We start from the raw sequence: 23553 nt of genomic DNA, 5'->3' as shown, positions 1-23553 counted from the left end.
TTATCAAAATATAAGGACTAATAAATTAATTACCCAAAAAGTTATGATAGGTACCGAATACCCTAAGTGGTATTCTCACACCCGTTCCATTACTCTAACGGGTAATGGTTTTATCCTATACCCGTCTATATAGAGTACGGATAGTCCCATTAGAATCGGGTAATACCGGGTATCCGCGGATATAGTACGGTGCCATCCCTAGTTGGGTGGGGTGGGGTGCCGCAATTTATTGCTCATTTAGGCAACTCATATTTTAGAATAAAAAGTAAAAAAATTCAATTATAAAGTTGTCTTTTAGAATGATTTCCTTGGTCCTCTCTAGAAAGTCGTTACTGCGCATGGTCATGGTAGGTAGGTAGACCAACTGAAGTTAACTGTATTATTCGCAGCTCTCGCCATTTTAGTCCAAAATCAAAATCAAAATTCTGGGTCTTTCCAAAATGCCGAAAGACTTCTGCTTTTGCCCTTGTTTTGGAAATGATAGCACGGACTACGCTGCTGCCGAGCCCGACTGCGACCCGGTTCTGCTAATATCTGGAATTGGAGGTTCCATTCTCAATTCAAAGACAAAGGACAAGGGGGTTGAGACCCGGGTTTGGGTTCGGATTCTTTTGGCTGATTACACTTTCCAGAAGAAAATCTGGTCTCTCTATAATCCTAATACAGGTTTGTCTTTCTCCTTTCTGTTAATACATGGTTAAATGCACAAATGTTGTATGTATTTTCATGGCTATTTTAACTTCAATTTGTATGGGCGACTTCAATAGTAAAGACACTGAAAATATAGGGTGATTTCCATGTTAGCACTAAAATGTATGGTTGCTCACTAAATTTGTATGATTGTATTAAAATGTTCACTCAACTTCGTGGCAATAAAATCAAAGCTTAATACCCTCTGATCCTTAGTACTCACACTTTTAACAAGTAACCTCTACTTGTTTATTTCGAACAAATAACCTCTAAAATAGGTTATTTCCCGAGTTTTTTTGTCCTTTACTGATTAGTTAGATGTACCAACCGATAATTTGAAATCTTTTATTTATGATGTAATACTATGTTTTTTTTGGGTTTATTAGGGATGGAGGAGAATATGGTAGTGGATATGACAGAGTGGAGGGAGAGAATTTGTATCATTGACACGACTTGATTGTACGGTTTTATATGATGGTTCATGTTAGTCGACCCCGAATCATTTTGGGACTAAGGCTTTGTTGTTGTTGTTGTAGGGGTTATTTGTTCTAAATAAGCAACTTGAGGAGTTATTTGTTCCAATTGAGCAATTTGAGGGGTTATTTGTTCTAAATAAGCAAGTTGAGGGGGTTACTTGTTGAAAGTGTAAGTACGGGGTCAGTTGCAGTATTGAACCAACTTGAGAGGGTTGAGAGAGTATTAAGCCTAAAATCAATAAAATCGTTAACTTTGTATTTGGTCTTAATAAAGTCATTTGGGCCACTTTAATAGCTAAGGGACACCTGAAAAGTGACCGTCACATCAACACATCAACAGTAGTCAAATTTCACTTCTGATCCAAACGATACTTGGTTGCCACCTAGCTAATCATAGGTATCAACTAGGTAGCAGTCATGTGTTTTTTTTAGCTGGTCATGTGTCATTTCATAGACAGTGGTGAAAGTTGACTAGTGCTGAAATAGAAGTCATGTCATATTTTCGGTGTCTTTTTACTTTCGAAGTCGCCAGATTGATTTTATTTGGACAAAATTCAAAGTTGAATGATCTTATGGACACAAATTGAAGTTGAGTGACCATTTTGATACAACCATGAAAGTTCATTGACCGAATGTGCATTTAACCCCCAAAACGACACGTCGGTCAGCTAGGTGGCAGCAACGTTTCCTTTCGGTCATCGGTAAAAGTTGAGTACTGCTGATGTGTCAGCCACGTGTCAGCTACAAGTCATTTCGTTCAGTGTTGAAAGTTGACTACTGCTCATGTGGCAACCACGTCATTTGTTCGAGGCTTTCTTCTAGCTTTAGGCTTTCTGTTTATTTACCCTTGCTTTCTGCTTTCTTAGCCCGGCTTTAAGCCTTCTTTCGCTTATTTACCCGTGCCAACTTCTCCGCCTGCCTTGAACTTTTTTTGCTCTTGAGGTCACCGGAGTGACTTAATTAAGACAAAATTTAACGTTGAATACAAATCGAGATTGAGTGCACATTTTAAGATAAGCATGAAAGTTGAGTCAACAACTATGCATTTTAACCTGTCAATACATTAGTCCTTTCTCTTTTAGCTCTTTTTGGTTGATCTTGGAGGAGTGAAACTGAAAATTATGATTTTTTCTTTTTGTTGGTTACAAAAACTGGGCGAGCCTTGGCGCAACGGTAAACGTTGTTGTCGTGTGATCAAGAGGTCACCGGTTCGAGTCTTAGGAGCGGCCTCTTGCCAAATAAATTGGCAGGGGAAGGCTTGCCCCCAGTACACCCTTGTGATGGGACCCCTCCCCGGACCCTCGCTCAGCGGGGACGCGTAGTGCGACCGGACCGCCCGTTGGTTACAAAAACTATGAGTTTGTTTTATGGGTATTTGGTCACTGGAACAGAATGCAGAAAGAGACAAAGTGAGTGAGCAAATAGAGTTGGATTTTGTATGATGCTTTTCTATTTCCTATTATCTGCAAAATGGCTGGATTTTTTGTTCTTTTTCTAGCTCAAGTTTGAATCTTTTGTGGCTTTTAGGCCTAACATATACACAAACCCTCCAAATTAGGCATAAAAACCAGATTGATTCCCCAAACATCAAAACAAACTGTAAACAATGGACTAACTCACCGACAGGTAATTTAAAGAGAGTGGATTGTCTCACACATATAAGGAGAAATATAGCTCTCCAATTAAGCAACGTTGGGATATTTAACAAGCTCCCCTCACGACCAATTCATTTGGTGCGTGAAGCTAATATCAGCGGGGGCCAATATTGAATACCATGTAAACAAAGGCCTAACTCATCCCAAAATGTACCTCAAAGTGAGAGGGTTGCCTCGTATAAGGAGGTATATAGCTCTCTAATTAAGCAATGTGGGATATTTGACACGAACTATTAACTATTTAAACTTGGCTTAAAGCACTATTAGCAAGTTGAAATGCGTGCACTTTAAGCAAGTTCAGGGGTTAATAGATTAAAAGTAAGTTTAAGGCGCTAATAGACACCTTCCAAAGAGTCAATTGGTCACTTTAAACAAGTTCAAGGGGTTAATAGAACTTTTTCAAAGTACAAGGGGGCAATTGACTTTTTTAGACAAGTACTGGGCTAAAGATGTATTAAATCCTGAAATTTAAATAATACAGTTTGGTGAATACAGTACTATTTGTTTCATTTTTCAATTATTGACAACTTCATTTGGGGATGTTAAGCAATTCTGGGTTTTCATACATTTGATAGCAATTTGGTCCATTGAATCTCTTTCTCTCAGGTTATACAGAAGTACTGGATCAGAGCACTGAGCTTGTTGTTCCTGATGATGATCATGGGCTGTTTGCCATTGACATTTTGGATCCATCATTGGTAATATTTATTGGAGTTAATTCCAAACAAAACCTCCGTGGTAACACTGATTTGTAGATGAAGGATTCTGGTTTTTTTGTTCTCAAAACGAGGACTATGCTTGTCGAAAATTGCAAATAGAGGACTTTTGGGTTGACGTTGCCAAATTTGGCTGTTAACGACTTCAAAATGAAAATTTTCAAAAATTTAATAATAGATTAAGCAATATTAATTCTTCAACTTTTTTGTTTTGAGGTCATTTAGGTGTTGTTTGGTGAGGAAAGAGAAAATTAATGTTTGAAAAATTAAAAACGTGGTTTCATAATTAATGTGATACTAAACAACTTTAATTCTTGAAAATTTTCATTTTGAGGTCGTTAACAGTCAAATTTAGCAATATCAACCTAACAGTCCTCGATTTGCTAATATTGACCAGCACAGTCATCGTTTTGACAATAAAAATACCATAGTCCTTCATATGCAAATCGTTAATTTGATTCTCATCTTCACATATTTACAATTTTACATTAATTAGTCAAATTGATACTTGAAGTTCTCTCTTAAACTTTGTTATTGCAATACAAGGATTTTATGAGCAATCAACAAAGCAATTATAGGGATTATTAGTGTATTTGTACACTTCCTATCCTCATTGTTGGAGTAAATCATACCCATTGGCCCCTCAATTTTGGTCTTACTCTCTTTATTGCATCTGAACTTTAAAACTAGACATATAAGTCCCTAAATTTTGCCCACTACTAACCTAAAAGTCACTTATCAAAGTAAACAACTTCAATGACCGTTGACGATGTCAAAATGGAAAATCCAGATGTTATTTATCTTCACATTTTCAATGGAATCACGTTCCCGATTTCCTAAATCATAATTGAGTTTTTCCTCTTTAAACAACCACTTTTTCTTTCCCAAGCAACAATACCTAAATGACTTTAAATTAAAGTTGTTTACACTATCATTTCCATCAGTATTACTTGCTATTGAAGTGGTCAAAAGTTAAAGGACGTTTATATTAGTAAAAGGAAAAATTCTTAAACTTTTATATCGAATTTTGAAGTTCATGGACCATAAAGAAAGTAAGAGGCCCTACTTCATGGAGACAAACTTTAGAATCTAGAGGCTTTAAGTTGAGCCGAAGTAAGACAGAATATTTGGAGTGCAAGTTTAGCGGCGATAGAAGTAGAGAGGCAGGGACAATCACCCTAGATGGGAGAGTTGTTCAGGCATCGGATTGCTTCGGGTATTTAGGATCTATTATCCAAACGGATGGAGAAGTAGATGGAGATGTTGCTCATAGGATTAAATCTGGGTGGGCGAAGTGGAAGAGTGCTACGGGTTTCCTTTGTGACCCCGACATGCCTAATAAATTGAAGGGAAAATTCTACCGCACGGACCTTCATTGTTATATGGTACGGAGTGTTGGGCAGTGAAACACTGTCACATTCATAAGATGGCAGTGGCGAAGATGTGTATGTTGAGATGGATGTGTGGTCATACAAGAAAGGATCGAGTGAGTAATGAAATAATTAGGACAAAAGTAGGGGTTACAACTATTGAGAATAAAATGAGGGAAAACCGACTAAGGTGGTTTGGCCATGTAAGACGAAGAGCGTTTGATGCGCCGGTTAGGAGGACTGAAGAGTGGCAAAGGGATGTAGTGGTGAGGGGTAGGGGAAGACCTAAGCAAACTTGGAGGAGGGTGATCGAGAGTGATATGAGTTTATTGGGGATTGAGGAAAATATGGTAGTGGATAGGACAGAGTGGAGGGAGAGAATTTGTGTCGCTGACACGACTTGATTTCACGGTTTTATATGACGGTTCATGTTAGCCGACCCCGAATCATTTCGGGACTAAGGTTTTGTTGTTGTTGTTGTACCATCATTCTTTGGTTACTCCATCCTCAGACCTTTTTTTTTCTTGGCTTAATACATTATTTGGCTCCTAAATTTGTCTAAAAAGCTTGATTGGTCCTCTGAACTTTCAAAGTGTTTTGATAGCCCCCTCAACATGCTTAAAATGTTTCGATAGCCTTCTCAACTTGCTTACAATGTGGTCAATTAATCACTCGGTTGCATAGAAGTAAGCTGCATGTAGAAGAGGTGTTGCACGCTCCATGGAATGTTAACGTGTTACATAATTCACGCAATAGATTAAATATATTAAAGGAAGTTTTTACTTGCTCAACTGTAAAACTTGTGCTCTGATATTAAAACCGCATATCCCGACTTTGGTCGTTTTACTTTTCCAAGGCGCGTGCAACACACTTTCCGCAAACAACTTACTTCTTTGCAACCGAGTGATTAATTGTCTATATTTTAAGCAAATTGAAGGACTATCGAAACATTTTAAGTAAGTTAAGGGGCTATCAGGATACTTTGAAAGTTCAAGGCGCCAATCAAGCTTTTTGGATAAGTTCGGATTGGAAATAACGTGTTAAGCCTTTTTTGTTTTTTGTTTTTCCTTTTGTCTTAATTTGTTTATGATATTATATTTTGCAGTTTGTTAAACTTTTCCATATGAAGGAGGTATATCATTTCCATGCTATGATTGATATGCTCATTAAATGTGGATATAAGAAGGGAACCACATTGTTTGGATATGGCTATGATTTCAGGCAAAGCAATAGGTAAGCTAGATTCTACAATTTTTTTTTTTCTATTTAGGCCTAATAAATCCGTACCCCCGGAACTTCTTCAGAAAAGTCTAATGATCTCTCGAATTTTGAAACTGACCGGTTAGTCTAAAGTTGCTTAAAATGACCTCCTAAGTCTCTACATGACAAAGTAAGTTGCGAGTTTAAGCATGTTTAAGGAGTCAATAGGTCACTTTAAACAAATTTAAAGAGTTAATCGATCATTTTCGAAGTTCGGGAGGACAATCGGTTTTAATGGCCTACTTGAAGGGGCTAGGCCTTCTATTTATATATACATGCATTGATGTGTTCTGTTTTCTATTATTGTGATGAAACTGAGTGTGCATAATATCTGACTATATTGATATTAGAATCTTACCATTCGCGATTGGAATACGATTCAAATCTATTTTGATCTGAATCTAAACTATAATAGAATTTTACGATTCTTGATTCCAGTCATACGATTCGATTCAGCTTTATTTCGAGCCGGATCTTCATCACCGTTCATCAAAAACTTCAACACTAACTACTAAGCCCAGTCTTCTCTAGTCCAACTGTTATGTATCGAGTTATTATCTCAAACTAGGTTGACAACAAGGCAAATAAACAGAGTTAGAAACTCAAGCTCCCCATCTCCACTAAGTTATAAAACACCCTCCGATTTGTGAATTTATTTTATTAGGATTGCATTTGCTACATTAAATTTGAATTTTAAGTGCTTGATCGATATGATTTCTTTTTTGACATTAAAATTACATTTTTCTAAACTAATATTTGATAATATTTTGAGTTCAACATTGTAAATATTTTATTGGCCTAATACATCCCCAACCCCTTCAAGTTGTCCAAAAACTGCAGCTGATCCCTGAACTTGAAAACGTTACAACTAACCCCGCCAACTTGCTTATTTGGAATAAATATCTCTTCAACTTGCTTATCTGGAATAAATAACCCCTAAAGTTGCTTATTTGAAACAAATAGCCCGAAACCCAAAAAAACATTCAACATAACATTATAGCATAAATAAAATATTTCCAAAATATACAATGCTACATCTAACTAATCTGCTGATACATTAACAGAAGGGCAAAAAGCTCCCAAAATCACAGATTTAAACCTATTTGAAAGCTTATTTGTTCCAATTAAGCAAGTTGAGGGGGTTAGTTGAACGTTTTGAAGTTCAGAAGGTCAGTTGCAGTTTTTTGACAACTTGAGAGGGTTGGGCATGTATTAAGCCTATTTTATTTTTTATAATTTATGAATTTGAACCGAATTTTACAATTCGATTTGATTCAAGAGTTACAATTCATAAAATGTGGATTTCGATTCACAAGTCCAATCTCGATTTGACAATTATGATTTGAAGTATAGGTGTAAGGACCATAAATTTTTCTTGTTGTTGGCAGAATTGACAAATTAATGGAAGGTCTTAAGGCAAAGCTAGAAACTGCATATGAAGCTTCTGGAAACAGAAAAGTAAATATAATTTCACATTCAATGGGTGGACTGCTGGTTTCATGTTTCATGTCGCTCCATGCTGATGTATGCATCTTTTTTTAGGGCAGTATATAAATACAAAAAATTACAACACTTCATTTGACATAAAAGTATTGGCTTTTGATTTTTAACTTGTTTATTGCCAGGTTTTTTCAAAGTTTGTGAGCAAGTGGATCTGCATTGCATGCCCTTTTCAAGGTACTACTGATTCATTGTTTTGTATGCATAGTTGTAAAAAATTGTATCATTTAAAAAACTGAAAAGACAAAGGGTTAAGGTCTACGTTCTCGAAATCGAAAATCCGTCCCGATTTTTTCTGTTTAATAGCGTTTTTTAGCCTCCTATACGATTTTTATCCGTCTGGCTCCATCTAGGCCGTCTAGACGCTGCCTAGGCCGCTTAGACTCCGACTAAGCAACGATGTACAAAAGCGTTTTTTTATTAGGCCTAAACCATACGCAGCCCAACTTGTCAATTTTGGTCATTTTGCCCCCTAAACTTACGGGACGACCTATTTGCCCCCTCAACTATTTAAAAGTGGTATTAGCAACCCCCTCTTTTCGTTATAACGGAAACAGTCATGACATGATTTCATTGCAAGCACCAAGGTCATATTGAAAAGGGTTGTGCACTACTAAAACAAGCTGCAAATCAGGTTAGTATAGATACTCCTTCTAAATCGTCTACATATTTGCAGGCTGGTTCCAATACTTCCATATGGACACTTAATGTTGAACTTCATCTTGTTTCCGTTATAATGAAAAGAGGGGTTGCTAATACCACTTTTAAATAGTTGAGGGGACAAATAGGTCGTCCCGTAAGTTCGGGGGCAAAATGACCAAAATTGACAAGTTAGGCCTTTTTATTATTTTTTTTTTGCTTTATTATAATTCACTCTTGAATATTATTGTATGATTATTCGTGAATTATATTTATTATTTTCGGATATTTTAGTTTAATTGTGTTCTCTACTTGTTTTTATGATATGGTTTAAGACTTTAAAGACATTGTTTGATAGCTTTTGGTGAATTATATTAATTGTGAATATTATATTTTGTTTATTTGAGTTGTTGCAATAATATTGTTGTTAAAATGTTGATGTCTGCACAATTTTAAAGATATATGCAAATATATACATGTTTTTCTATATTAAATCATTTTATATTATTATTTTTAGATAGTATAATACATATTTTAATTGAATTTATGTAACAAGTTGTTTATTAACAAATAAAAAATACAAGTACGATTAATCCTCGAGAGAGTCATGTCCACCCAATTAGTACCTAATGTTTCTTACGACCTTGGTTAGAGGTTCAACTGGGACTCAAAAATTCCAGTAAAAAATGCTGCTGCTCGCCCATGGATGTAGGCGAGAAACACCGAACCACGTAAATATGTTATTCTTGTGATGGCATGTCTAATTTCATGTTCCGTATATTAAACTTGTTATAATCAAGAATTGATCCAATTGCTAACAACAGGTGCACCTGGATGTATCAATGATGCCCTGTTAACCGGATTACAGTTCGTTCAAGGCGTCGAGAGCTACTTCTTCGTGTCCAGGTGGACGATGCATCAGCTGGTAATTGCAAAATCTGAACTTCTTAGATAATTTGATCATTTCATCAAGTGTGTTTACATATACAACTAGCTGCGTGTGCATATGTTTTGATGCTATCAGTATGATCTTTCTCCTTTTCTGTACAGTTGGTTGAGTGTCCCGCAATATATGAAATGTTGGCAAATCCCGATTTTGCGTGGGAATGTGCGCCTCAAATTCAAGTTTGGCGTAAACAATCTGATGGTGCGAAAACTGGTATCGAGTTGGTGTCCTATTGTCCACTTGATAATCTCACTTTGTTTCAAGAAGCATTGAAGAACAATGAGGTAATACTTTCAATTCGGAGTTGCTTACTTATTGTTACATGTAACAGACCATGGAAATAGAGAGAAATCCATGGGATACTATGTAGAGTAAGATGCTACATTGATATATTTTACTTAAGAACAATACACATATATATACAGGGTTCTCCTTCAATCAAGGAGACATAGTAAGCCCACAACAGCCTCTAACAATGATTTAGTTGACTTAGGCATGCTTTAGTTGACTTAGCCATGGGATACCATGTAGAGTAAGATGCTACATTGATATATTTTACTTAAGAACAATACACATATATATACAGGGTTCTCCTTCAATCAAGGAGACATAGTAAGCCCACAACAGCCTCTAACAATGATTTAGTTGACTTAGGCATGCTTTAGTTGACTTAGCCATGCTTACATTTATTACATTGACTTATTCTATAACACTCCCCCTCAAGCTGAAACATGGCTTTTAATCATGCTCAGCTTGCTACATACAGAGATAACATAGTCTAAAGACAATACCACTCAAAACAAAATAAAACATAAGAAACTGAAGATACTTCAGGATATAAAACATAATCCGGGGGATGCAACTCAGAAGAACAAAACGGATAGGCGGAAGATAGATGACAAGACGACAGCAGACAACAATCCTTGTCGGAAACAGAGAGTCGACGACGGCGGAAGAAGAACCGAGAAATTCTGCTCACAAGGCAGACAACAATGCTGAAAGAAACAACCCAGAAATGGAAACCCAAAAATTCTCCTCATAAAGCCGAAGACAAATTCTGGAATCTCAATCCAGAAACCCAAAACAGAGACCAAACAAGGCTCTAATCCCATGTCAGGAGGACTTTTCTTACAGCGACGACGATACAGGGTGGCCGGAATGTGAGGAAATGCCGATCAGAGGCAGAGAGGATGAACCAAAGGGGTGGTGAGATAAAATGACGTCCCAACAATGAGTATTCAAGAGACCCAAGCTCTTGACAGAAATGGAACCCTGGGAAATACTACCCAGAAAATATTGAACCTTGCAGAAACACAACTCTGGAAATACTTCACAACTCTGGAAATACTACCAGAAAAAAGAATTCAGAAACCTTAGACCTTAGGCTCTGATACCATGTAACAGACCATGGAAATAGAGAGAAATCCATGGGATACCATGTAGAGTAAGATGCTACATTGATATATTTTACTTAAGAACAATACACATATATATACAGGGTTCTCCTTCAATCAAGGAGACATAGTAAGCCCACAGCAGCCTCTAACAATGATTTAGTTGACTTAGGCATGCTTTAGTTGACTTAACCATGCTTACATTTATTACATTGACTTATTCTATAACATTACAGAATAAGTCTGTCGTAATACCTTGAATCAGTATAACACATTATGAAAGGAAGCAACGGGGTCTCGCTGCCCGGTCAGCGAGTCGGGGGTCCATAGGGGCGATGCGCCCCCTGGTCTGGGGTCCGGGGGGCGGAGTCGCCCCCAGCCCGACGGTATATCTTGTTTCCTATTCGGAGTAGTATTGTGTTTCGGTTTTCTACTTGGATTCGGAATCGTGGGGACATAAGTGGGTTCCAAGTCGGATTAGGTTAGACTGGGTATTATAAATACTCCATTACAGCCGGTCCCCTTTACAGCCGGTCCCAAGCCCGGACAAAGGAGGAGGGTTGCGGTAGGTTTGTGGCGGCCAGCGTAAAACTTAGCCACATCTTATGACATGAACCATAATATAAATACCGTTGGGGCGTTCCCTACTCAGCGACGCGCTGCACTTCCTAGACCCGGGTGTAGTGATAAATGTGCAAGGGTTGCTAGGTCGTCGCCCCGAAGCGGCGCGCCACCCCAGGACCCGGGGGTGGTGTCAAATATGCAAGGGTTGCGGGTAAATAAGCTAGTCCACGGTAATGGTAGGGGTAGGGGTAAGGGTAGTAGGTTACGCTTTGGGACATGGAACATAGGTTCTTTGACAGGAAGATTAGCTGAAATTGTAGATGTTATGAAGAGGAGGAGAATAAATATATTATGCCTACAAGAAACCAAGTGGGTTGGAGCCAAGGCTAGAGAGATAGCTCCTTGGGGTTATAAGCTTTGGTACTCAGGAAAGGATAAGGGTAGAAATGGAGTAGGTATTCTTATTGATAGGGAGTATATTGATGAGGTAGTAGCGGTGTCTAGGAAGAGCGATAGAATTATGAGTGTTAAGCTAGTGATAGGGGATGAGGTTGTGAATGTCATTAGTGCATATACGCCACAAATAGGATTAGATGTGTCTATAAGACAAGCTTTTTGGGATGACTTAGAGGAAGTGGTGCAACAGGTTCCTAGGGATGAAAAAATGGTACTAGGGGGTGATCTCAATGGACACGTGGGTTCTAGGCGAGATGGGTTTGAGAGTGTTCATGGAGGGTATGGCTTTGGAGATAAGAATGAAGCAGGAAATGATATTTTGGAATTCGCATCAGCCTATGACTTGAGTATCATGAACACATGGTTTATGAAGAGAACATCCCACTTAGTGACTTATCGGAGTGGCGGTAATGCGAGCCAAATTGACTTCTTCTTAGTAAGGAGTGCTTGGAGAAAGAGTTATATTGATTGTAAGGTGATCCCTGGTGAGAGTACGACAACCCAACATAGAGTAATGGTGCTAGATTTTCGAAGTAGGAAATGTATAAGAAAACAAACACCTCAAGTAGAGACTAAGATTAAGTGGTGGAAATTGCAAGGGGAGAATCAACAAAAATTTGTGGATGAGATGACCAAAAAAGATATTTGGACTTGCAATATGGATTCAGATATAGATTCGATATGGAATAAGATGGAGCATAGTATAAGGGAAGTAGCGAAGGAAGTTCTAGGGGAATCTAAAGGTAGCATGCCACCGGGTAAGGACACATCTTGGTGGACAGAAGAAGTACGACAAGCAGTAAAGAGTAACAGAGAATCCTATAAACTATTGGGGAAATGTAGGAGTGACGAGAACTACGAAAAATACAAAGAGGCTAAAAGGGAAGTAAAGAAGGTCATACGAGATGCTAGAGCAAAGGTGAATCGGGATCTGTATACAAGATTGGATACGAAAGAAGGGGAAAGAGACATATATAGAATTGCTCGGATGAGAGATAGGAAGACGCGAGATCTCGGAAAAGTTAAATGTGTGAAGGATGTGGACCAGAAAGTCCTAGTTGGAGATAAGGATATCAAGGAACGATGGAGGTCCTATTTTGATGACTTATTTAATGGAGATCGCCAACAAGATGTTGGAGATATAAGTATCCATCACGATATGATAAATCATGAATGCCTGCGGAGAATTCAAAAGGGTGAAGTCAAAATGACATTAAGTAAGATGAAGTTGAAGAAAGCAGTAGGACCTGATGGCATCCCTATTGAGATTTGGAGATGTTTGGGAGAAAGAGGAATCGAATGGTTGACGACGTTCTTCAACAAAATTTGGAGAAACAATAAGATGCCATCAGAATGGAGGAAAAGTACCTTAATCCCTTTGTATAAGAACAAAGGCGATGTCCAAGATTGTGCCAACTATCGGGGAATCAAATTAATGAGTCACACTATGAAACTTTGGGAGCGAGTGATTGAACAAAAGCTAAGGAGGACGGTGAAGATCTCGGAAAACCAGTTTGGCTTTATGCCGGGAAGATCAACTATGGAAGCCATCCATCTAATGAGACAATTAATGGAGCACTATCGAAATAAGAAGAAAGACTTGCATATGGTTTTCATTGACTTGGAGAAAGCATATGATAAGGTACCAAGGGAAGTACTTTGGTGGGCCTTGACAAGGAAAGGCATTTCGCGGAAATATATTGACATCATAAAGGACATGTATGAGGGAGTATGCACGAGTGTACGTACTAGTGTTGGGAAGACTGAAGAGTTTCCTATTACGATTGGAGTGCATCAAGGTTCCGCACTAAGCCCATTTCTTTTTGCCATTGTTATGGATGAACTAACAAGTTCACTTCAAGATGGTATACCATGGTGCATGCTGTTTGCAGATGATATTGTGTTGGTTGATGAGACGAAAGAAGGAGTGGAGATGAAGTTGGAACTATGGAGGCAAACTCTAGAATCTAGAGGCTTTAAGTTGAGTCGAAGTAAGACAGAATATTTGGAGTGTAAGTTTAGCGGCCGTAGGAGTAGGGAGGCAGGGACAATCATCCTAGATGGGAGAGTTGTTCAGGCCTCGGATTGCTTCCGGTATTTAGGATCTATTATCCAAACGGATGGAGAAGTAGATGGAGATGTTGCTCATAGGATTAAAGCTGGTTGGTCGAAGTGGAAGAGTGCTACGGGTTTCCTTTGTGATCCCGGCATGCCTAATAGATTGAAGGGAAAATTCTACCGGACGGCAATTAGACCAGCATTGTTATATGGTACGGAGTGTTGGGCAGTGAAACACTGCCACATCCATAAGATGTCGGTGGCGGAGATGCGTATGTTGAGATGGATGTGTGGTCACACGAGAAAGGACCGGGTGCGTAATGAAATAATTAGGACAAAAGTAGGGGTCACATCTATTGAGAATAAAATGAGAGAAAACCGACTAAGGTGGTTTGGCCATGTGAGACGTAGAGCGCTTAATGCGCCGGTTAGGAGAACCGAAGAGTGGCAAAGGGATGTAGTGGTGAGGGGTAGGGGAAGACCTAAGCAAACTTGGAGGAGGGTGATCGAGAGTGATATGAGTTTATTGGGAATTGAGGAAAATATGGTAGTGGATAGGAAGGAGTGGAGGGAGCGAATCTGTGTCGCTGACACGACTTGATTTTCACGGTTTTATATGATGGTTCATGTTAGCCGACCCCGAATCATTTCGGGACTAAGGCTTTGTTGTTGTTGTTTGTTGTTGTAATAGTACTATTCTCCTTTTGCCCGTGGACTAGCCAACACAACGTTGGTGAACCACATAAATCTGTGTTTTTCGATTGCTTGTTTATTTATCTTTCGTTAATTCCGTACAACAAAGTCAATGTAATAAATGTGGACAATAGCATGTACTACTATAGGTGGCTAGTAGAGGTACTACGTTTCCTTAATTTTAGGAATGTCTTGTATAAATACGTGTGTAGTGCTTTTAAGTAAAATATGTCAATGCAGTCTCTTAATCTACATGGTATCCCATGTATTTCTACTGTATTACATGGTTTGTTACATGGTATTGTGTGCAGAATTGCTGAGTTTGTGTTTTTGGGCTGTTTCTTTCAGCTTCATTGTCTGCCCTTGTGAGTATAATGTTTGAATCTAGGGTTCCAAGCTTCTGTTTTTCTTACCATCGCCTTTCTGTTTCCGACAAAGCTTGATGTTTCGGATTATATTTTGTATTCTAAAGTATCTTGAGTGTATTGTCTTTAAGACTATGTGTAACAAGCTGAACATGATTAAAATCCATGCTTCAGCTTGAGGGGAGTGTTACAGAATAAGTCCATGTAATAAATGTATCGCATCCTCGTTGACCATAGGTTGCTACAAGACAACTATAGGTGGCTAGTAGGGCTACTATGTGTCCTTGATTTAAGGAGTAATTTTAGGAATGTCTTGTATATATATGTGCGCAGTGCTACTAAGTAAAATATATCAAGGTAGTCTCTTAATCGATATGGTATATCATGTATTCCTAATGGGGTTAAATGCACTAGTGATCACTGAATTTTCATGGTTGTCTCAAAATGGTCACTCAACTTCAATTTGTCAATAAAATCATTCAACTTTGAAAATAAAAATAAAAATAAAGTGCACATTAACAGTAGTCAACTTTCACCGCTGACTGAAACGACATGTGGCTGCAACCTAGACGACATATGGATGCCATCTAGCTGACCAAAACGACATGTGCCAGCTAGGTGGCAGCCACATGTCGTTTGGGTCACGATGAAATATGACTAGTGCTGGCGTGGAAGCCACGTCATATTTCCGGTGACTTTTGCTCTTGAAGTCGCCAGATTGCCTTTATTGAGACAATTTAAAGTTGAATGATTTTATTGAGACAAATTGAAGTTTAGTGATAATTTTGAGATGACCATGAAAGTTTAGTGACCAATAATAGATTTAATCCATTCCTAGTGTATTACATGGTTTGTTACACATGAATTCTGCCAGAAATGCTTAGATTTTGATCATTTAATCACATTGTATAGTGTTTTTTTACTGCTTAGATTTTTGGGTAATTAATTTATTAGTCCCTATATTTTAACAAAACACATTGTTTAGTCCCAGTATTTTCAAAAACACACGGTAAGGTTCTCGATGAACTGTTTAGTCCCTAACGTTTTTCTCCGTGAACTGTTTAGTCCCTGCTGTTAGACTCTTATGAAGATTCAGTTAGTCAATTTGGATTAGCAGAAACATCTTTCGTCATCACTGAAGCAGTTGGCAGTAAACATGAGTTGAGAATATGGAGGAAATTAAACTCACCATTGAGAGTAAGAGGATTTCCACCTTCAATTCTAACTGGAAGAGTAAGCGAGAGAGATTTGAGTCGATTTCTACCTTCAATTCAAACAGGAAGAGTGAGCATGAGTGATTCGATTATGGGTTAGGGATTCAATCCTTTGAAAATACAGGGACTAAACAGTGTGTTTTGTCAAAATATAGGGACTAATAAATTAATTACCCTAGATTTTCATATGTTCTTATCTTCCTTCTTTTGCAGCTAACCTACAATGGAAACAAAGTCGCTCTACCTTTTAACACTTGCATCCTCAAATGGGCTGCTGATACACGCCAGATTCTCAATGCTGCACAACTCCCAAAAGGGGTGTCCTTCTATAACATTTTCGGGACATCAAACGATACGCCTTTTGACATTCGGTACGTAGGATTTCGTTACTATATTTTTCGAATTTTGTGATGTCCATCAAGAAGGGGGTCAGATATAGGTAGAGGTGGCAATTATCGAGTTCATGTCGTGTTAGTGCCGTGTCACGGGTTAGTGTCAAAATGAGTCAACCCTAATCTAACCCAAAAAATTTCGTGTCATATTCGTATTAACCTAATCGGGTGAGTGTCTATTTCGTATTGTGTTTCCGGGTCACATGTAATTTTACTATGTACTTATATTAACGTCGACTTTTAAAAATATAGGAGGATATTGTACTATTTTTAATTTTTTATGTAATTTTTGGATTAATATCCTACGGTAACCATCCAAAAGTCCGCTAATATCATGTTGGGGTCATGGAGTGTGTTTATAATAATTATATTTTTATTAATTTTATTAATAAAACTGACATGTAAAAACATGAGAGAATATGATAATAATTTAAATATCCATGTCATTTCATATTATTTTCGGGTTAGCATGTCAACCTTAACCCAAAAATTTGCTTGTCAACCAAAAGATGACACATTATCTACTAAGCTAAATCCAAACAATAAAATTGCGTGTTGATTTCGTGGGTCGTGTGTGCTTTTGCCACCACTAAATATAGGCTATATGTAAGATACAATATGCGAGGGGACTTCCGAGGGATGCAACGTAACATATAGCTTGCAAGTTTTCTGTATTGAAAAGGATTCTTCTGATATATCCATCTCTAATGCAGATATGGTACAGAGTTATCTCCGATCGAGGATCTGTCTGAGATCTGCCACACCGTGGTGAGTGGTTGATTTGCTTGCTATACATTCCTGATTCCTGTTATCCTATGTTGTATTGTGTCCGTGTCCATGTGCGTTTCATGTCCATATCCGTTTTCATTTGAAGGCTATTTTATGAAAGTTATGTTTTAGAAATAACATTTCCCGTGTCAGTATCCATTTCTGTGTCCGTGTCTATGTAACATAGCTGTTATCGAGTAACACATGGCTCGTTGTTATTATTAGGGATAAGGTGCAAAAATACCCTTAAAAACTGTAACGTACCGCATAAGTGCAATTTTAACCTAAAAATCCGTTTTAAAAACTGTAACTTACCGCATAACTGCAGAAGTCGACCACCTCTCGCCTGAGGCAGCCGGGCAGTCGCCTTCTGAATAACGCCTGCCTTCCACTGAAGAAGGCGGGGAGAGGAACGCCTGGGTCGCCTCTCACCTCAGGCGACCCAGGCGATCACCATTCATAACTATGCTTTGGTCTGAACATGAGTTTGTAATACTACCTTATGATGAATTAGTTCATATTCCTGCTGTTGCACCTTTCCGTACGCCGAAAATGCGTGCTGCTTTTCTACCTTTTTCATGTTTCATCAGTTTGTAATACTACATTACGATGAATTACTTCATATTCCTGCTGTTGCAGTTTTCGTACGCTAAAGGCATGCTGCTTTTCTACTTTTTTCGTGTTTCATGAGTTTTTAATACTACATTATGATGAATTAGTTCATATTCCTGCTGTTGCAGCTTTCGCATGCCAAAACCGTGCTGCTTTTCTACGTTTTTCACGTTTCATGAGTTTGTAATACCACGTTATGATGAATTAGCTCATATTCCTGCTGTCGCACCTTTTGTACGCCAAAGTCGTGCTGCTTTTCTATGTTTTTTCATGTTTCATGAGTTTGTAATACTACATTATGATGAATTAGTTCATATTCCTGCTGTTGCACCTTTCGTACGCCAAAGCTGTGCTGCTTTTCTACTCGTGTTTCATGAGTTTGAAATACTACGTTATGATGAATTAGTTCGGGTAAATGACATACGTGGTATGCAACCTTTGTCTTATTTCATACTTTATTGTACAACTTTTGTCGTATTTCACACTTTGATGTACAATGTTCAATTTTGCACACAAAAGTGTACAACCTTTTGGTGACCTCCCACTAAAGTGTACATACAGCTAGTAATTTTGACAGTCAACGTGCCACGTCAGCAAATTGACATTCTTAAAGGTCAAAAGTTGACCGGTCAACGCAAAGTCAACGCACCACGTCAGTAATTTTGACTTTTATGGAGGTCAAATTGCTGATGTGTCACGTTGACCGGTCATAATTACTAACAATATACTTTAGTGGGAAGTCACCAAAAGGTTGTAGAGTTTTGAGTGCAAAATTGAAGGTTATGTATACCACGTATGTAATTTACCCGAATTAGTTCATATTCCTGCTGTTGCAGCTTTCAAACTTCAAAAGGGTGCTGCTTTTCTACTTTTTTCGTGTTTCATGAGTTTGCAATACTACATTATGATGAATTAGTTCATATTCCTGCTGTCGCTGCTTTTGAACGCCAAAGATTTATTGTTTTTCTGAAATGTTTTTCGTGTTTCCGGTGTCAGCCCCAGTATTCGTATGTGGATGGAGATGGCACTGTCCCAGCTGAATCAGCTAAGGTATTTTTGTACTAACCTTTCACTTCATTTTCCTTTTTTCTTTTAAAAGATTTCTGCAATGATGATTCTATACCTATGAAGCACCGATACTTTTAAGAGGTTAATGTACGCGTACGGGATACTCCGGGGATACGTGGGATACATACGGGGTTGTACTTGGCTATTCAGTAGTGTTTAAAGATTTTGTTTGCCATATCCGTATCTCATATTTTTTAAAAATGCTGTTTGTCGTACCCGTATCGGTGCTTCATAGTTCTGTACTAATCGGTGAAAGGTACTTGGCTATTCAGTAGCTTTACTTGGACCCTGATTCACCATTGAATCTAATGGTGGAAATTCAAATTATAAGGCTAGATCTAACGGTAAATGGCAAATTCATTTGACTAGCTGATTACCTTTTTGGTTAGCTAGTTTAACTAGCTGATTTGACTAGGCGATTGTAAAGGGTAATAATTAGGGATAAAAATGTCATTCAAAAGAGATTGAACAATAAGCTAATTGAAAAAGCTCCTAAAACGAGTTTTTTCAAAATTAGCTCTTTGGACCCAATAAGTTTTTTCAAACCTTTCTTCAACAAACACCACTATTAGAGGTTTGACTAGTCAAAACCTCTAAAGTGGCTCAGCTCTTTACCAAACAGGGTCATTGTCTGTTTTGGCCTAGATTCAACCTCTTGGGCATTATAACTTTAAAACGTATCTACATATATTAAAAGCCCACATTACTGATATAACACATAACCCACTCTCCATTTTCGATGTGACATTCAACTTATTCTTGCTTCTATCGTCATCCCTTAAAACTACTTCTTACTCGGGCTTCTACCCTAGCTTCACTCACTCCGGACCAAGTCATTACAGGCTCACAATCTTCCGCATAACCAGTTATGATATCAATTGTAACAGTCTGTTTCAATAGCATGTAAGTATTGCGCACTTTGATCCAAATCCAATCTATTGGGCCTCACACTTTAAAATACGTATACATTATGAACCCACCTTACTAATATAGCACAATCACTCCCTTTTCATTTCCGAATTAGGATTCAATTCATTCCTTACCTCATTGTCATCCTTTAGAGCCGTTCCTTGCTCAAACCTTTGCCACACACTCAGGACCGGTTCGTTAAAATCCTGGCTTCACCACTGTTTCTACCCTAGTGTCACTCACTCTGGACCAAGTCATTACAGGCTCACAATCTTCCGCATAGTCAGTTCTGATATCAATTGTAACAGTCTGTTTCAATACCAGCTTTGGTCCAAATGCAACCTATTGGTCAGCTTTAAAATGCATGTACATTTGGAACACCTTACTAATATTGCACAATCACTCCATCTCCATTTCCGATTTGAAATTCAATTCATTCCTTACCTCATTGTCATCCTTTAGAGCCACTCCTAGCTCAAATCTTTGTCATGCACTCGGACCAGTTCGTTAAAATCCTAGCTCCACCACTGTTTCTACCCTAGTGTCACTCACTCCAGACCAAGTCATTACAGACTCACAATCTTCCGCATAGCCAGTTCTAATATCAATTGTAACAATCTGCTCCAATACCATGTAGATATTGTGCGTTTTGGTCCAAATCCAACCTATTGGTCAGCTTTAAAATGCGTCTATATTAGGAACACCTTACTAATATAGCACAATCACTTCCTCTCCATTTCCGATTTGAAATTCAATTCATTCCTTACCTCATTGTCATCCTTTAGAGCCACTCCTAGCTCAAATCTTTGTCATGCACTCAGGACCAGTTCGTTAAAATCCTGGCTCCACCACTGTTTCTACCCTAGTGTCACTCAATCTAGACCAAGTCATTACAGGCTCACTATCTTCCGTATAGCCAGTTTTGATATCAATTGTAACAATCTGTTCCAATACCATGTAGATATTGTGCGTTTTGATCCAAATCCAACCTATTGGCCAGTCTTAAAATGCGTCTACATTAGGAACCCACCTTACTAATACAACACAATCACTCCCTCTCCATTTCCGATTTGAAATTCAATTCATTCCTTACCTCATTGTCATCCTTTAGAGCCCGTCCTTGCTCAAACCTTTGTCACGCACTCAGGACCGGTTCGTTAAAATCCTGGCTCTGCCACTGTTTCTACCCTAGTGTCACTCACTCAGGACCGGTTCGTTAAAATCCTGGCTCTGCCACTGTTTCTACCCTAGTGTCACTCACTCTGGACCAAGTCATTAGAGGCTCACAATCTTCCGCATAGTCAGTTCTGATATCAATTGTAACAGCCTGTTCCAATACCATGTAGATGTTGTGCGATTTGGCCCAAATCCAACCTGTTGGTAAGCTTTAAAATGCGTCTACATTAGGAACCCACCTTACTAATACAACACAATCACTCCCTCTCCATTTCCGATTTGAAATTCAATTCATTCCTTACCTCATTGTCATCCTTTAGAGCCCGTCCTTGCTCAAACCTTTGTCACGCACTCAGGACCGGTTCGTTAAAATCCTGGCTCTGCCACTGTTTCTACCCTAGTGTCACTCACTCTGGACCAAGTCATTAGAGGCTCACAATCTTCCGCATAGTCAGTTCTGATATCAATTGTAACAGCCTGTTCCAATACCATGTAGATGTTGTGCGATTTGGCCCAAATCCAACCTGTTGGTAAGCTTTAAAATGCGTCTACATTAGGAACCCACCTTACTAATACAACACAATCACTCCCTCTCCATTTCCGATTTGAAATTCAATTCATTCCTTACCTCATTGTCATCTTTTAGAGCCGCTTTTTGCTCGAACCTTTATCACCCAATCAGAACTGGATCGTTACACTTTTATTTTGTATTATGCAAACATTTATGAGTTTTCTCTCATGTACTTAATATTTTTGTTACAGGCAGATGGATTTGAAGCAGTAGAGAGAGTAGGAATTGCAGCTAGTCACAGAGGATTACTACATGATCAGACTGTGTTTTCACTTATCCAGAATTGGTTAGGAATTCAACACAAGCAAACTAAGAAGCATTCAAGAACAACCTCCAAAGTAGTTGATGCTTCTAAAATTCTAACATAGTTAAAACATTTGAGGTAAATTATTCGCCGTCACTTTACTCATTTTCACGGTATGACCTAAACTTCAAAACGTAATATAAAAGTCCACCATTGGTCACTAAACTTACATAGTTATTTCAAAATAGTCATTCAATTTCAATTTGTCTGAATAAAATCACTCAAATTTAAGTTTTGTTTCAAGTAGGTCACTCCGACAATTTTTCAATGGTTAAAATGCATCAAAATGATGTCATGGCTAACCGACAACATAAGTCAACTCAGATTTCTAACCGAAACGACACATAGAATCCACATATGCCACCTGTCGGTTATTTTTATGAAATTCACATATGTGTAGTTTCAGTCAGAGATATGAATTCAATTATGCTGATGTGTCATTCATGTCATCATTCAACTTTGAGTTGAAACAAAATTTAAATTTGAGTGATTTTATTGAGACAAATTGAAGTTGAGTGACAATTTTGAGACAATCATGTAAGTTAGCGACCGACGGTGCATTTAAGCTCTTTCTAACGTTATGACCATTAAACTTCAATTAACGCCACATAATGACTGTTGACGACATCAAAATGGAATTGTATAAGAATTAAAGTTGTTTAGAACCACATTTACTATGGAACCGCAATTTTTATTTTCCAAAATCATCATTTCCGAAGCTTTATCTCTCTAAAAATTCACTTTCTCTCTCTTAATCAGATAACACCTAAATGACCGCAAATCGAAAATTTTGAAGAGTTAATGTTGCTTCAGATATGATAAATGCTTGAAATTTTTTATTTGATGTCATCAAGGGTTGATTTGAGACGTCAGTTGAAGTTTAGTGGTCATAATATTAGAAAGTGTAAAGTTGAACGACCTTTATGTTACGTTTTGAAGTTTAGTAGTCATACCGTGAAAATGAGTAAAGTTCAGTGGTTGTGGGTGTAATTTACTCAAAACTTTTGTAACAAACAAGAAAAGGGGCTTAATATATCAAGCTCTTTGTATTTTTCTAAATTATCCGATTGACCCCTGAACATTGAAGGTGTTTTATTACCTTCCTAAACTTGCTTAAAATATCTCATTAGCTCCTAAACTTTTAAGATGTCTTATTAATCTAGGAGGCTAATAGATTATTGTAACAACTTCAGTGGATTAATAGGTCATTATAAGTAAGTTATAAGTAAGTGTACAGGATCAATAGGTCATTGTATGTAAATTTAAGGGGATAATGAGATATTGTTAAAGTTCAGAAAGTAAATTGAATAATCTGAAAAAGTGAAGGACCTCTGGTGTATTAAGCCAAAGAAAAGGATAAAGAGTTTGAAATATGTATTGCATTACTGTCTGCATATTGTGTAAATATTGTATTTCATTGGCAGACTACAGGTTGTAAATTCAAGATTTATGCTAAACATGTTAGTGATTTTACCTACTAGTTTTAGATATCATTACAAAAAGGCTTAATACATCATTTGCCCCTGAACTTGTCCAAAATGGTTGATTGGCCCCTGAACTTTCAAAATGTCATGATAGCCCCCTGAACTTGCATAAAATGTTCAGTTAGCCCCCTAAACTTGCATAAAATGTAATCAATTAATCATTCGGCTGTAAAAAAGTAAGTCAAATGCAGAAGATATGTTACACGTTCTTTAGAATGTTATTACATTCTTCATAAAATAGATTAAAACATGTTAAAAAATAATTCATTACTT

The 23553-nt window shown here is 37.9% G+C and overlaps 1 protein-coding gene across 1 annotated transcript; it reads left to right on the top strand.

The window, feature by feature from the left end:
• Positions 1-303: 303 nt before the first annotated feature.
• LOC136229849 (phospholipase A(1) LCAT3) lies at positions 304-23169 on the top strand. Its single transcript, XM_066018729.1, has 11 exons — positions 304-666; positions 3428-3519; positions 6013-6140; positions 7556-7691; positions 7793-7844; positions 9131-9231; positions 9357-9536; positions 16210-16367; positions 17102-17156; positions 18765-18818; positions 21684-23169. The coding sequence occupies exons 1-11, from the start codon at positions 441-443 to the stop codon at positions 21858-21860; spliced, it is 1359 nt and encodes a 452-aa protein (XP_065874801.1). The 5' UTR covers positions 304-440; the 3' UTR covers positions 21861-23169.
• Positions 23170-23553: the final 384 nt, after the last annotated feature.

This window comes from Euphorbia lathyris, chromosome 5 (assembly GCF_963576675.1).
Source record: "Euphorbia lathyris chromosome 5, ddEupLath1.1, whole genome shotgun sequence".
Taxonomy (NCBI): Eukaryota; Viridiplantae; Streptophyta; class Magnoliopsida; order Malpighiales; family Euphorbiaceae; genus Euphorbia; species Euphorbia lathyris.
The sequence above is the reverse complement of the archived record's forward strand: the minus strand, read 5'-3'. Positions and strand labels throughout refer to the sequence as shown.

What these genes read in the sequence shown, in the direction of transcription:
- LOC136229849 (XM_066018729.1), top strand. Translation starts at nt 441, where the DNA reads ATGCCGAAAGACTTCTGCTTTTGCCCTTGTTTTGGAAATGATAGCACG. An exon ending in GGTGGACGATGCATCAGCTG is followed by an intron (nt 9,232 to 9,356) that starts GTAATTGCAAAA and finishes TTTTCTGTACAG; the next exon opens with TTGGTTGAGTGTCCCGCAAT. An exon ending in CTGAGATCTGCCACACCGTG is followed by an intron (nt 17,157 to 18,764) that starts GTGAGTGGTTGA and finishes TTCCGGTGTCAG; the next exon opens with CCCCAGTATTCGTATGTGGA.